General features: G+C 51.5%; 2 protein-coding genes across 2 annotated transcripts; one reads left to right on the forward strand and one right to left on the reverse strand.

Moving 5' to 3' along the window:
• The first annotated feature begins 505 nt into the window (after positions 1–505).
• LOC119281509 (probable LRR receptor-like serine/threonine-protein kinase At4g29180) lies at positions 506–4,710 on the forward strand. Its single transcript, XM_037562011.1, has 12 exons — positions 506–608; positions 713–1,768; positions 1,928–2,066; positions 2,165–2,236; positions 2,344–2,415; positions 2,511–2,591; positions 2,841–3,004; positions 3,109–3,356; positions 3,561–3,687; positions 3,758–3,820; positions 3,932–4,124; positions 4,208–4,710. Exons 1-12 carry the CDS (start codon positions 506–508, stop codon positions 4,644–4,646), a joined length of 2,757 nt encoding a protein of 918 aa, XP_037417908.1. The 3' UTR covers positions 4,647–4,710.
• Positions 4,711–11,839: 7,129 nt separating this feature from the next.
• Positions 11,840–13,317, reverse strand: LOC119281510 (transcription factor RAX2-like). The gene is made up of 3 exons (XM_037562012.1): positions 13,182–13,317; positions 12,595–12,724; positions 11,840–12,483 (listed from the first exon to the last, which is right to left on the reverse strand). Exons 1-3 carry the CDS (start codon positions 13,315–13,317, stop codon positions 11,943–11,945), a joined length of 807 nt encoding a protein of 268 aa, XP_037417909.1. The 3' UTR covers positions 11,840–11,942.
• Positions 13,318–13,893: the final 576 nt, after the last annotated feature.

The raw sequence follows: 13,893 nt of genomic DNA on the forward strand, positions 1-13,893 counted from the left end.
TAGATTTGACGGCTACGGGGCGAATTATGTAGGTGTCCGCAATATTTTTTTTTAAGTCGGATCTGATCGAGATGATTTTTTCTCTCAGTCCCGTGTACCGACGGTTATTTTGCACGACGGACTGATTTACGGCATCTGCTAGAGTTGCTCCTAGAGATGCCCTTAGGAACTCCCTGCCAGCAGAGTGTTCGGCTGATTCTAAAGAAAAGCAGTGTTCGGCTCACTGTGGGGAGTAGTAGACAGACAGCTATGACGCATGTTTTACGCACAACAAATCTAGAAAAGACCATCGCGTGTTGACACGAGGGCGAATTTTGTATCCAAGTTCGGACCAATAGGCACTGATTTGAATGCCCACAACGTGGCACCCTGTTCGTCGCGATTGATCGAAATAGGCCAGAATAAAATACATTCACAAAGACGTGCATTAACCCAAAATAAATCAGTGCATTAGCTCCATCATCCGTTGATGTTCTCTTTCCAAGATCATCATCATCAGCTAGCCATGTCGCGCCAGGGCTCCATGCGGACGGCCGCCGTCTTCTCGCTCATCTCCATCTGCGTCGCCAATGTCGTGCTGCATGCTCGCGCTCAAGCTAACACTCGCGGTAAGCTGCCTGCAATCACACACATTTCTCCCCGGAGTTCGATTGTGGACGAACTAGTAAGCCTTATTCCCCACTCGTGCCAACGTCGATCGGTTTGGTTCCAGGTTTCATCAGCATCGACTGCGGCAGCCCTCCGAGCGCCGGCTACGTCGACGTCGTCACCTGGCTGCCGTACGTCTCCGACGCGCAGTTCGTGGACGCGGGCGTCAGCCACAATATCTCCGCCGAGCACGCCGACATGATCGACCTGAAGCTGCCGAGGCTCTACAACGACCTCCGGAGCTTCCCCACCGGCGCCCGGAACTGCTACACCGTGCGCCCCCTGACGCCGGGCACCAAGTACCTGGTCCGCGCCACCTTCCTGCACGGGAACTACGACGGGCTGGGCCCCGGCGGCCTCGCCGTGTTCGACCTCCACCTCGGCGTCAACTTCTGGCAGACGGTGAACGTCTCCAGCGTCTCCGACACCTTCCAGGCGGAGATCATCACTGTCGTGCCCGACGACTACGTCCAGGTCTGCCTCGTCGGCAAGAAGGGGCTCGGCACGCCCTTCATCTCCGGCCTGGAGCTGCGCCCGCTCCCGGACACCCTCTACACCGTCGTGGCGAATGCCTCGATGTCCATGGCCGTCCACGGCAGGTACAACCTCGGCCCCGACGACGAGAACCTGATCGTAAGGTACCCGTCGGACCCCCACGACCGCGTCTGGAAGGTGCTGGCGAACCTGCGGTCATGGAACCCGACCAACACGACGGGCACCGTGCGCTACGTCGCCGGGGACCAGTTCGAGGTGCCGTCGGCGGTGATGCAGACGGCCGCCACGGTGGACGACGGCTTCAGCCTGCGGTTCTATTGGGACGCGTACGAGTCGAACAAGGAGCTGGACTACTTCGCCGTGCTTCACATGGCCGAGCTCCGGCGGCTCAACAGCAGCGAGGCGAGGATCTGCGAGGTCTACCTCAACAACGGCCTGTGGTACAGCAAGCCCTTCTCCCCGGAGTTCCGTTACTCCAGCTCAATGTTCGGGATGGTGACAGGGAGCGTGGAGTACAGCTTCAGGATCGAACCGACCGCCAACTCGACGCTGCCGCCATTGCTCAATGCGCTCGAGATCTACGTCATGGTGCCTACTACAGAGCGTGCAACTCATGGAGGAGATGGTATGGTGTCTGACCTCATACATACAAATTGGACTCTCTGCACCTACTCTGTAGTTTACACTTACAGTAGTCCGAACTCTGAATTTCGCCATGCACAGTGATGATCGGTGAAAGGAAGCTGACATTTTGTTGTTTCATTTAATTATTTGGGGAATCTAGTGAGTGCCGTTATGGCCATCAAGGCCAAGTATGAGATCAAGAGGAACTGGATGGGTGATCCGTGTGGCCCCAAGATATATTTATGGGACGGTGTAGGTTGCAACTATGCAATCTCTAGCGCACCAAGGATCACCTCACTGTGAGTTCCTGCAAGATGCAAATTCAATCCTAAATACTAGTATGTGAGATACTCCGTAACTGAGAAATGTTTAACATTTGGGGTGCCGCTTCTTGCAGAAACTTGTCCTCCAATGGATTGGTTGGAGACATAACCACTCTGTTAAGCAATCTCACTGCTCTTCAGAACCTGTAAATATGCGCCACCTATTTTACTACTCTCTAGTCCCCCATCAATATTTTGGCGCTGTATATTCTTGTGCAATGCTAATAGCTGGATTATTTTTTTGATTTTTCAGGGATTTATCTCACAACAATTTGTCAGGGAACATTCCTGAATTTCTCGCACAACTACCATCGCTTGCTGTCCTGTAAGAAAAATGACTATGAGATTTCTAATACTTTGATGAAACATTGTCATTGTTACGCTCGCCCAACATTAATCCCATCCCCTGTTTTTCCTCAGAGATTTGACCGGCAACAAGTTTAATGGATCAGTTCCAGAAAGTCTTCTAAAAAGGTCGCGAGAAGGCGCATTTTCATTAAGGTAGTATTATCCTTCTATATATATAGTTCAGAAGAAAACAAATAAAATCATGGACCTACTCATTGTCACCATTCACAATCCTATTGTGCATTGGCAAACAAAGGATCAAAATCTGACCATTTTTAATAGGGTTTTAGCAATAGCCTGTGAAGATCAGAGAAAAGTAGAATGCTCCTTTATCCAACATATCCTTTAACACTGTTCTATATTCACTATGGTTTGTGACCCTACTTTTTTGGTGAATGTTAGAATTGAAGCGAACATAAGCAGCATCAGCAATGACCAGCCACAAGGGAAAAAATCTAACAGGATTGCTGCCGTAAAAGTCGCTGTGGCTGCGGTTGTACTTTCTGTAATGGTGGTTGTGGTGGTAACTCTTACACTGTGCCTTCGCAGGAGAAGAACTGAAAATGGTGATTTCTATTGACTGTAAACCAAGTACTTGTCTAATTATTGCCGAGGGAAAATATAGTGTGTTGTGTTCTTGGTTGGTAATAAAGCACTAGTACCTATGCAGATCTTTCTGTCAGACCGCTGAATGGACGTATATCAAAAGAAGACAATGGAGACGCTGTCTCAATGCAATTTGATAACCGTCAGTTCAGTTACAAAGAGCTAAAGACTATCACAAATAGCTTCGAGAAGTCCATTGGCAAAGGTGGGTTCGGAGTAGTATATCTTGGCTACTTGGAAGATGGAACCCCGGTTGCAGTCAAAACGCGCTCAGAATCGTCATCTCAAGGGGTTAATGAGTTCTTGGCAGAGGTTAGACTTCTTCCAGCTCTTTTCCTCTCATTCCTAATTTCATATGCCTGCTTTTTTTTCTTCCATTGTGTGCATAAATTAATCAAATCAATTTTACCCAACTACTTTAGTAACAAGAATTTGTCAGTTTTGCCAAACCATATACTGGAAAAAAAGAATGCACTTGGTCACTCGTTGACAGAACTACTCTGAATTGCATTTCAGGCTCTACATTTGATTAGAGTTCATCACAGGAACTTGGTGAATCTGGTTGGCCACTGCAAGGATGGGCAACACTCAGCTCTTGTGTACGAGTACATGTCTGAAGGAACTTTACAAGAGAAGCTAAGAGGTACCAACCGACGAGTAGCGTGCACTCTCACCCCTGAAACTCCTACTTATTACTTGTATGTGTCCTTCAGAAAAATCCTCTGAATCCCTAACATGGCGCCAAAGACTAAGGATTTCGCTCGACTCTGCTCAAGGTTTGCTAGCTACTGCTGGGCATAACTTCTTTGGACACACCAGCTTCTCTTCTCTTCTCTGTCAGAAAACAACCTAACTGAATTTTCATTTTCCAACGATGCAACGTACAGGCCTTGAGTATCTGCACAAGGCGTGCACGCCGCCGCTGATCCACAGGGATGTGAAGACGGCCAACATACTCCTCAACGGGAGCAACCTCGATGCCAAGATCGCCGACTTTGGGCTGTCCAAGGCCTTCAACAACGACCTCCAGTCCCATGTCTCCACACGAGTAGTGGGAACCCCAGGATATCTCGACCCCGAGTATGCTCTTTTGCCATAAGCCAAACCACAGAGAAACAACGTGAAGTGGTAAGAAGTGCTCTCTGACAACACGCACTCTGCAGGTACTACACCTCGTTCCAGCTCAGCGAGAAGAGCGACGTGTACAGCTTCGGGATCGTGCTGCTGGAGGTGGTCACCGGCCAGCCCCCGATCCTCCCGGAGAGCGTGCACATCGTGCAGTGGGCGCGGCAGAGGCTCGCCAAGGGCGACATCGAGAGCGTCGTGGACGACAACATGCAAGGGCGGTACGACCTCAACTCCGTCTGGAAGGTCGCCGACCTGGCCCTGAGGTGCACGGAGCAGGCGGCCAGCCAGAGGCCCACCATGGCCGACGTCGTCGTCCAGCTCAAGGAGAGCTTGGAGCTGGAAGAAGGGTGCGAGAGGGTGCACGGTTTCTACGCCGGAAGCGGCGACGAGTATGCAGAAAGCAGTGACGCCGCAAGCCAGAGTACGCAGAGTGGGAGGGTGCAAGATCTGGTGAGTGGCCCCGCAGCTAGATAAGTCTGGGAATGTCGTTGTGATTTATCCGAGTTTCTGTTTAGCTATGAGCTTCAAACTCATAACATGTCCCCACAATGATAACAACGGTATCAATTCCCTCGTCCTCTTTGAGCTCCCCCTTCTTTGATCGTTTGTCGCTACCGTGTCTTTCGCGACACTATCGAGTTTGTGTCAAATACTCCCTTTGTTCCTAAATATAAATCTTTTTAGTGATTTCAAATAGACAACCATATATGGATGTATATAGACATATTTTAAAATATAGATTCATCTATTTTGCTTTGTATGTAGTCACTTGTTGAGATCTCTAGAAAGACCGATATTTAGAAACGTAGGGAGTATTATGTACTCCTACAAGTTCAGGTTACATTCAACTTGATTTGTAGAGTGAGTAGAATACATGTAAGTGTTGGAGTCGAATAGATTATACCCTTGGCCTCCTATCAATTGCAGGTGAAGATAGAACACAACCTACAAGGATGAGGATGCCTCCTCCAATCAGGCTAGTATTTTAAGAGGTAAGGGCCCAAACCTGGGTACTCCCTCCGTCCGAAAATACTTGTCGGAGAAATGCATAAAAATAGATGTATCGAGAACTAAAATACGTCTAGATACATACATTCCTTCGACAAGTATTTCTGGACGGAGCGAGTATAAGTTTGTGTTGTCCTCCGATCGGACCTGATTGGTGGGCTATGATGCATGTGTGGTGGGCCCAAGCAAGTGTTGACCGACCCAGCACACGACACAACCACTTCTCAGTTCTCACGCACCACAAATGCAACATGCGACGTTGAAGGCATACAATACACCAAACACAAACAAGTGTTGCACTGATACAACACATGACAGACCTATTTCATAGCAAATACAGCAATGCGCTGCGACGCTACATGGCACCGAACTACACACGAGACGCAAACAAACACGGTATTGACCCAATACATATGGCACCAAACTACACAGGAGACGCAAACAAACACGGTATTGACCCAATATATGACACACAAACGTCCCAATCACCGCAAATGCATCGACACGACGTTGCGTATGACGGCGAACAACATCGACTGGGTACACGACATGGTAGACCCAACAACGCCGTACTACCAAAGGATCGAAGAGACACAAATAGACCGGGCAAGACGACACTTCACAAAACCGCCAATGCATGCAAGCAGATGAAACGATACCACTAGGTGCGGCAACCCCGACAACATCCATCTTCCGAGCACACGCAAACAAGGCCGGTCAGGCAAACCCCCTCATAACCCCATGCGCACAACTATCTGCAGGGCAAAACGGTACCAACCGACCAACATCCACCTTCCGAGCATATGCAAAAAAAGGCCGGCCAGGCAAGCGCCTCACAACCTACATGGCAAGGCCGACAATGCAACATCCAGCAAACAGGTCGCGAACCCGGCTCGCATGAACCAACCAGCGTGGCAGGAACAGAATGGCGCTGACATGACGACCCGGACTCATCCGGCACAGGCGGACCAATGCACAAGACGACGCACGTAGGAGCAAAGAAAAACACTACAGAAAGTTGGCCTCGAGCGCTCCATTGGCCCACTCGTCATGTGTTGAAGTGTGAACGTGGATTGCCTAGCCCTTTAGACTTTTGGTTGTGTTGGCTAGTGCATGAAACTTAACATGGTATCAAGGCCTAAAGTATTGAGTTCAAGTCCTGCCTGTCGCAATTTATCTAAAAATTATTGTTACCTCCTCTCTGTCCACGTATAGGCCTTTTGAGCCATGCCCGTGAGGGTGTTGAAGTGTACTCCCTCCGTTTTTATTTAGTTCGCATATTAGCTTTGGTCAAAGTCAAGCTTTACAAACTTTGACCAAGCTTATAAACAAAAATATGTATACAATAACAAATCAACAATATTAGATTTATTATTGAATGTACTTTCACATCGTATAGATTTATTATGATAAATGTCTATATTGTTGTCTATAAACTTGGTCAAACTTTACTAAGTTTGACTTCAATCAACTCTAATATGCAGAGTAAATAAAAACGAAGGGAGTATATGTGGATCGCCTAGCCGAAGCTTCTTCAATCCATAGTACAAGATCCAGCAGGTGCAACTCAATCCGAGCACCAAAGACGACATTCGATGGAAATTAACCGCTGACGGGTGCTACTCCGCTACCTCTGTTTATCAAATGCAGTTCACCGGCTTGGTCAAGTCGGACATGCCTAGGATGGTGTGGAAGGTGTGGACATTCGATGGAAGGTTTTGACCAAGCCGGTGAACTGCATTTGATAGTCAGTTAAGGTTGAGGCGAAGATTTAGGTCATTGCCAGGGCTAAATATTTAGAAAATATAATTCCGGGAGTGTGATCCCTTTGAGTATTGACTATTGACCTTTATGTCATGAAACTCCCAAACCTTGTCATTTCTTCTTCTAAATTAATGAGATGAGACAAATCTTTTGCCTTGCCTCCGTTTCCCCCCAAAAAAAAAAGATTTCATGTCATGTACATTCTGGTTAGGAATCAAAATGTTTTATACAACTTAGAAACAGTAGATCTAAATATATGCTTACGCAAGTTACCACGCTAATTCAGATCTTCAAACCAATTCGTTCCTAGGTACAGCAACTCTTGCGTCGCTATGACCTCGTCGTAAGATGAGGCCAACAAATCTGCATCAGTATCCTGTGGTATCGTGCGGGCCAGTGTGGGCAGTCCTCCCAAGTTGGGCTCCTGGCCATATAGCGCTTGGAAGGGTGAAGTGTTCAGCGAGGAGTGATGGGTGGTATTGTACCAGAACTCTGCAGTAGGTAACCATTGTCGCCATTTCTTTGGCTGGTCGTGTACGGCGCACCGAAGATACATCTCGAGACATTGGTTGACTCGTTCACTCTGACCATCCGTCTGCGGGTGATATGCTGTGGAATAGCTGAGTTTTGTTCCTGCTGCCTCCAGAAGAGCACGCCACATTGCACTGGTGAAAACCGGGTCGCGATCCGATACGATCGAGTGGGGTACTCCATGCAACTTGATAATGTTATCCCAAAATGCTCGAGCCACTGTTGTTGCTGTGAATGGATGGCGAAGAGGAACAAAGTGGGCATATTTGGTGAAGCGGTCGACCACCACCATAATCACCTCGTAGCCCTCGGACACTGGCAATCCTTCGACGAAATCCATAGTGAGGTCCCGCCACGGTTCTGATGGAATTGGGAGTGGCTATAGTAGTCCAGGTGTTTTCAGATGTTCATGCTTGGCCTGCTGACAGATAGAACACCGACGAACATAGTCTTCCACTGCTTGTTTCAGACCCCGCCAAGCGAACAGTTTCTTGACACGTTGATAAGTTGTTGTCACTCCCGAATGTCCCCCAACTGCACTTGCATGGAATGCGTTGATCAATTTGGTCTGTAGGGCTGTGTTGGCGCCAATCCAGATCCTGTTCTGGAAGCGAATGGTGCCTTGGCGTAATTCATAACCTTGATCATCCGGGCTGCACAGAGCGAGTTGTTGCAGCAAATCTTGATTGTCCGTGTCAGTTTCATAGGAGTTGCTTACTTCCTGGAGCCATTGGGGCTGACAGATGGAGAGGGCATCCAGAGAGAGCAGGTGACCGACGCGGGATAGTGCATCAGCTGTGCCATTGTCCGTGCCGTGGCGGTACTTGAAAGAAAATTGGAGACCCACCATCTTAGACATGGCCTTGCGCTGCAACTCTGTTTCCAATTGTTGATCGCCGAGATGGCAGAGGCTTTTATGATCCGTGACAATGACGAACGGGGCGCGCTGGAGGTAAGTGCGCCACTTGTCCACGGCCATGATCACCGCGAGGAACTCCTTCTCGTAGATCGACAGACGCTGATTGCGTATGCCCAGAGCCTTGCTGAGGTAGGCGATTGGGTGGCCGTCTTGCACCAGGACTGCGCCCACCCCTGTGTCACACGCGTCCGTCTCGATAGAGAACGGGCGTGAAAATCAGGCAACGCCAGGACAGGCGTGCTTGCCATGGCATCCTTGAGCAGATCGAACGCTGCTTGTGCTTGTGCCGACCAGGCAAAGCCTTTCTTGGTGAGCAGCTGAGTGAGGGGCTTGGCGATAATCCCATAACGCGGCACGAATTTGCGGTAATAGCCGGTGAGGCCCAGAAACCCGCGCAATTCTGTGGCATTTGTCGGTGTGGGCCACGCGCGCATGGCACTGGTCTTGCTCGCATCCGTGGCCACGCCCTCTTTGGAGATTACATGGCCCAAATACTCGACTTGGGGTTGCGCGAACGAACACTTGGAAAGCTTGGCATATAGCTGATGCTCACGGAGGATGGAGAAGACTGTGCGTAGATGAGCTTCATGCTCCTGCAAGGTGTGACTGAAGACGAGAATGTCATCAAGAAAAGTGATCACAAACTTACGATTTGGCCCGGCGAACGCCGAGTTCATCACACATTGGAATGTGGGCGGGCCGTTGGTGACGCCGAAGGGCATGACGCGGAACTCAAAATGACCATGATGTGTCTTGAAGGCCGTCTTTTCCTCATCGCCCGCACGCATGCGAATCTGATGGTACCCCGCTCGCAAGTCAATTTTGGAGAAGAAGGCGGCACCAGAGAGTTCATCCAAGAGTTCGTCGATGACAGGAAGAGGAAACTTGTTCTTGATTGTGACGGTATTGAGACGTCGATAGTCCACACAGAAATGCCATGTTCCGTCCTTCTTCTTGACCAGGAGCACCGGGACTGCGAAGGGGCTCATGCTGTGTGTAATGATGCACGTGCGAAGCATTTCTTCCACTTGACGTTCAATCTCGTCTTTCTGTAACGAAGAGTACCGGTAGGGTCGACAGTTGACAGGTGCTGCACCTGGCTCCAGATTAATGGCGTGATCGTACTGTCGATGGGGAGGAAGTTGGGTTGGTTCCTCGAAGATGTCACTGAACTCCGTCAGGATGCGCTGAATGGTAGGCGGAGTAGGCGTGTCAGAGTCAGATGTCGTCTCAGATGTTAGCTGAATCTCCACTAAAGCTGCCCCCCATATGTCGTTAGCGTCATGCATTTGCCATAAGGTTGCAGCATCTAGGGCTGTGAGTTGATGTTGATCACCAGTGCGCACACCTGTCAGCTTAATTGTTTCTCCTTGACGATCAAATTGCATGGTCTTCAGGTTCCAGTCACACTGCATTGGGCTGTGCTGTCCCAGCCAATCCACACCGAGCACTGCATCGTAGCCTCCTAAATCGAGGACGCGCATGTCTGTGGCAAAGGTATGTCTGTGGGAGGTCCAGGCTAGCCGAGGCACCATAGCCGTGCAGTTCAGGCTCTGTCCGTTGGCGACTCGAACCTTGATTGCTGGAATATCTGTTGTTGGAGCTTTGATGCGCTGAGCAAATGTGGAGTTCACAAAACTGTGCGTACTGCCGGAGTCGACGAGCAGCAACATAGTTTGATCACCCACTGTGGCACGCAATCGAATAGTTTCTGGTGCTTCGGTGCCCTCCACGGCGTGAGCTGATAGGAGACAACAAGTAGCATCGGTGGTTGCAGGTTCATCCAATAGTTCCAGGGCATGCACTGCATCATCAGAGAGTACTTCTCCAAAATCGCCCACTTCAATCGTCAGTAGCTGAGCAGAGCGTTTGCATGGATGATCACGGGAGTATTTGTCCCCGCAACGAAAGCAGAGGCCGTGTTGGCGTCTGTAATCCCGCAACTGCCGCACGCCCGAAGTCGTCCGCGGCTGGCTTTGGTGCTAAGGCGATCCGCGGTGCTGGAGCGGCCGGAGAGGGCGCTGATGGTGCAGGAGGTGGCCGTCCTAGTGGTGGTACTATGCCCGACAATGGTGGTGGTCTGCCTGCAGATGGCGGTCTGAATCTGGAACGCTGAAGTTCTAATTCCTCTTCCTGAATCCTGGCAAACACTGTCGCCCTGGTGATGCTGGTGGGTGCCTGAATACGCACGGCGGCGCGCAGGTCATCCTTCAGGCCAAGCAAGAATTGGGTGACGAAAAATTTGGAGCTCAGGGTCGAGTCGAGGGCAATCAGATTATACATGTGAACCTCAAACTGTTGTCTGTATTCAACCACTGTTCCTGTCTGACGGAGCTGAAGAAGATTGTGCATCGTTGACTCGAATTCCTCTGGGCCAAACTCCTCCACCACTGCACGCCGGAACATCTCCCAAGTAATATCTGAATGTGTCTGACGGAAGGCTCTAAGCCACAGTGCTGCGTGCCCTTCGACATAGAGCGCCGCCGTCGCGACCCAGTTGTGCGGCGGCACCCTATACAGCTCGAAGTATGCTAGGCAGCGATCCAGCCAGACGCGGGGCGCATCACCATCGAAGCGGGGGAAGTGGTGTTTGGGTGGCCGGACTGAGTACTCATCCCGCGGCGTCGGTGTGCTGGGCAGCTGCAAGTTGAACTGTGCATCTGGCCTCGTGAGCAGGGGAGGCCCTTCGTTGGCGAGCCGGGCGATGGCTGCCGTGCTCCCAAAAGCCTGCGGAATAGGCAGGGCACTCTGAGGAGGTGCGGTGCGCTGGGCGGGTGGAGCTGGAGGGGGCACAGGCTGCTGGATGCCGTTGGTGGCTGCCGGCGTGCGGGAACCTGCCGCGGAGGGGTCGTCCACCTGCGACGCCAATGCCATGGCGGAGGAAGCCGTCGGAGAAGTCGCCTTGCGCACGTCATCCACGTCGGCCTGCGTGAGCCCGATTTGCTTGGATAGGCTCTGCAGCTCGGTGGAGACGTGCGTGTTGAACGTGGCCTGTGCCTCCGCGCGTTTGGTCGCCAGAGCTTGCTCTTCATCGAATCTGGACAAGAGCTTCTCCATCAGGGCGGTGAGGTTTGCTGTTTGTTCCCCCATGGCAGTGAGGAGTTGCCGGGTCTGGACGGACGGCTTGGACAGCGCCGTGGTACCCGCCCCGAACAGATCGAACCCCGCTGTGGATTTTGTGGGATCTCACCGGAGTGAATTCCCACCGACAGCGGTGGATGTTACCGATCAGTCAAAGGAGTTGAGGATGCCGCGGCGCAAAATTTTTTTGGGGGAAACTGTTGGCTCTGATTACCAATTGTGACGACCGATCGATGAAATCGTCGCCACAGGAAGGGGATCGGAGTGGGGGATGAGGAAGAACAGAGAGTAGGTGAGGTTGGAGAAGGAGATGAGAATAATTCAAACTTTTCCTTCGCTCCTTGTCCAACAAAGGACGGTTCCATAAGTACAGGCACACACACACGACGGACGGCTTGGCCACATGCGGCCCAAGCCAGACCCAGTGGGCTCAGCCCACAACTCTCCTGTGCTACTCCTTCTCCTTGCTAGTTCACCGCTACATCGTAGCAGGTGTGACATGGACGGCGGACCGAAAGCCTGAGCAACGCATGGATCGTCAAATTCAACCATGCCGTTAGCCACAGTATTGTGTCATGCACGTCCACTGGCCACGTAGCGCTGCTCCCCGCTGCAAAACTACTGACGGTCGGACTTGCTCCAAACGGTGGCTGCGATGACGATGACGGCGACGACATCACCTCCCCGGTGGACGTATGGGTCGTGGACTGCGGCTCGATGAGCCCCATGAGCTCGGCGTACAGCTGCTCCGATTCGTGCGTGAGCTCTCCGCCGTCGTCGACCGTGGCGAGGGCCGCGTCGAGATTTACCAGGGCAGGAGCAGGAGGGGGGATGGACGATTGGTCGACCCCGTGAGGGCTGTCCGCGGACGCGATGGCGTCGCCGCCTGTAGGGGGAGTTGATGGCGCCGCGGTCAGCGAGTAGTACCTCTTCTTGAGCTTGGTGTTCCAGTGGTTCTTGACATCGTTGTCTGTTCGGCCGGGGAGCTTGGCCGCGATGACCGACCACCTGGTTACAAACCAAACCACAGAGTTTTTTCCAGTGGTGACATGAATTCAGCTGTCAAACGTATATATGTTCGACAAAGAACTAGTTAGTCATGTATCCATGTATATGTACCTGCTTCCGATGTCGCCGTAGAGGGACAATATGAGGCTGTCCTCCTCCTCGGTGAAGCCGCCATGCCGGAGCGCGGGGCGGAGGTAGTTGAGCCACCGCAGCCGGCAGCTCTTACCACATCGGTTAAGCCCTGATGATGCATATGCAGATTAGATACAGAACTAGACAAGTAAGGTAAAGAAACACTCTGACGTGTGCCACAAGCGAACTAAAGTCCTGGCTAGGTGAGTAAATTAATTACGGAAAATTGTTATTTTTTAAAATTAAGCAGCGATGATAAGCTTGCGTAAACTAACTACGTAAACTGTGTCAATTGTCAACCAACCAGCCTTGCTAGATAGAGACGTCGCAACTCACACATGCATTCCACTGCTAGCCGACGAACCTAGCTCACACGAGTTTCTTTTGACCACTGTTTTTGTTACCACCATCCTCAAGGCACGTACGTACGTAGTACGGTGGAAGCAAAAATAAACCTAAGTACGTACGGCCGGCGAAAGATTTCCTAGCTCCGGCCCGCGCGTTCTTCCTTTCGTCTCGGATGAAGTATATACGCCGGCGGCCAGCCGTAGCACGTAACATAGGACCTGCTTTCTGTGGCAGCGTGATCCAGTTGCCGGCATTGGCGAACCTCTGGACGAAGTTCCTGAGGATGGCGTCCTCCTCCCGCGACCACGGCCCTCGCTTCACGCTCGCCTTGTCGCAGCAGGGAGACCTCCCCATTGATCGGTCCAACAGTTCAGGCCGCCCGATGAGGGAGAATGCAGATCTGGGAAGAAGATGGATCGGGATCGCCGATTCCGGTCGAGTAATCCTCCCGACGGTTAGGAAGGAGTTATATAGAGCAGCAACGGCCATGCTGCACTGAGCAAGTTGACCCAGCATATATAGTCTCATCCAGAAGAGTTCAACCACTACCGGTCAGTTTAACTCATCTATCTACTACCACTATAAAAGCACGAGAGGGGCAGACACTTTTAATCTGATCCGTCTAACCGATAAATCTAATGGTCAAAATTCTCTTCGTGTTTAACACCAAGCCATCAACCATGGTGGCGTACGCTAAACACAGTTAACGCAGATCCCATCTGCCCCACCCAGTCACCCACGAAGCCACGAGGCCACGACTCACCGCGCCCTTCGCTGTCGCCTCTCCCATCCCCCACGCCCTCGCCGCCGCTGCCTCTCCAGTCCCCACGCCCTCACCGCTGTCGCCCCTCGCCTCCTACGCCATCCCGACGGCCTCATTGCCCCGCGTCGCTCCGGCCACCCTCACCCTCTCACATCTGCACCGCCGTG

Source organism: Triticum dicoccoides, chromosome 3B (genome assembly GCF_002162155.2).
Source record: "Triticum dicoccoides isolate Atlit2015 ecotype Zavitan chromosome 3B, WEW_v2.0, whole genome shotgun sequence".
Taxonomy (NCBI): Eukaryota; Viridiplantae; Streptophyta; class Magnoliopsida; order Poales; family Poaceae; genus Triticum; species Triticum dicoccoides.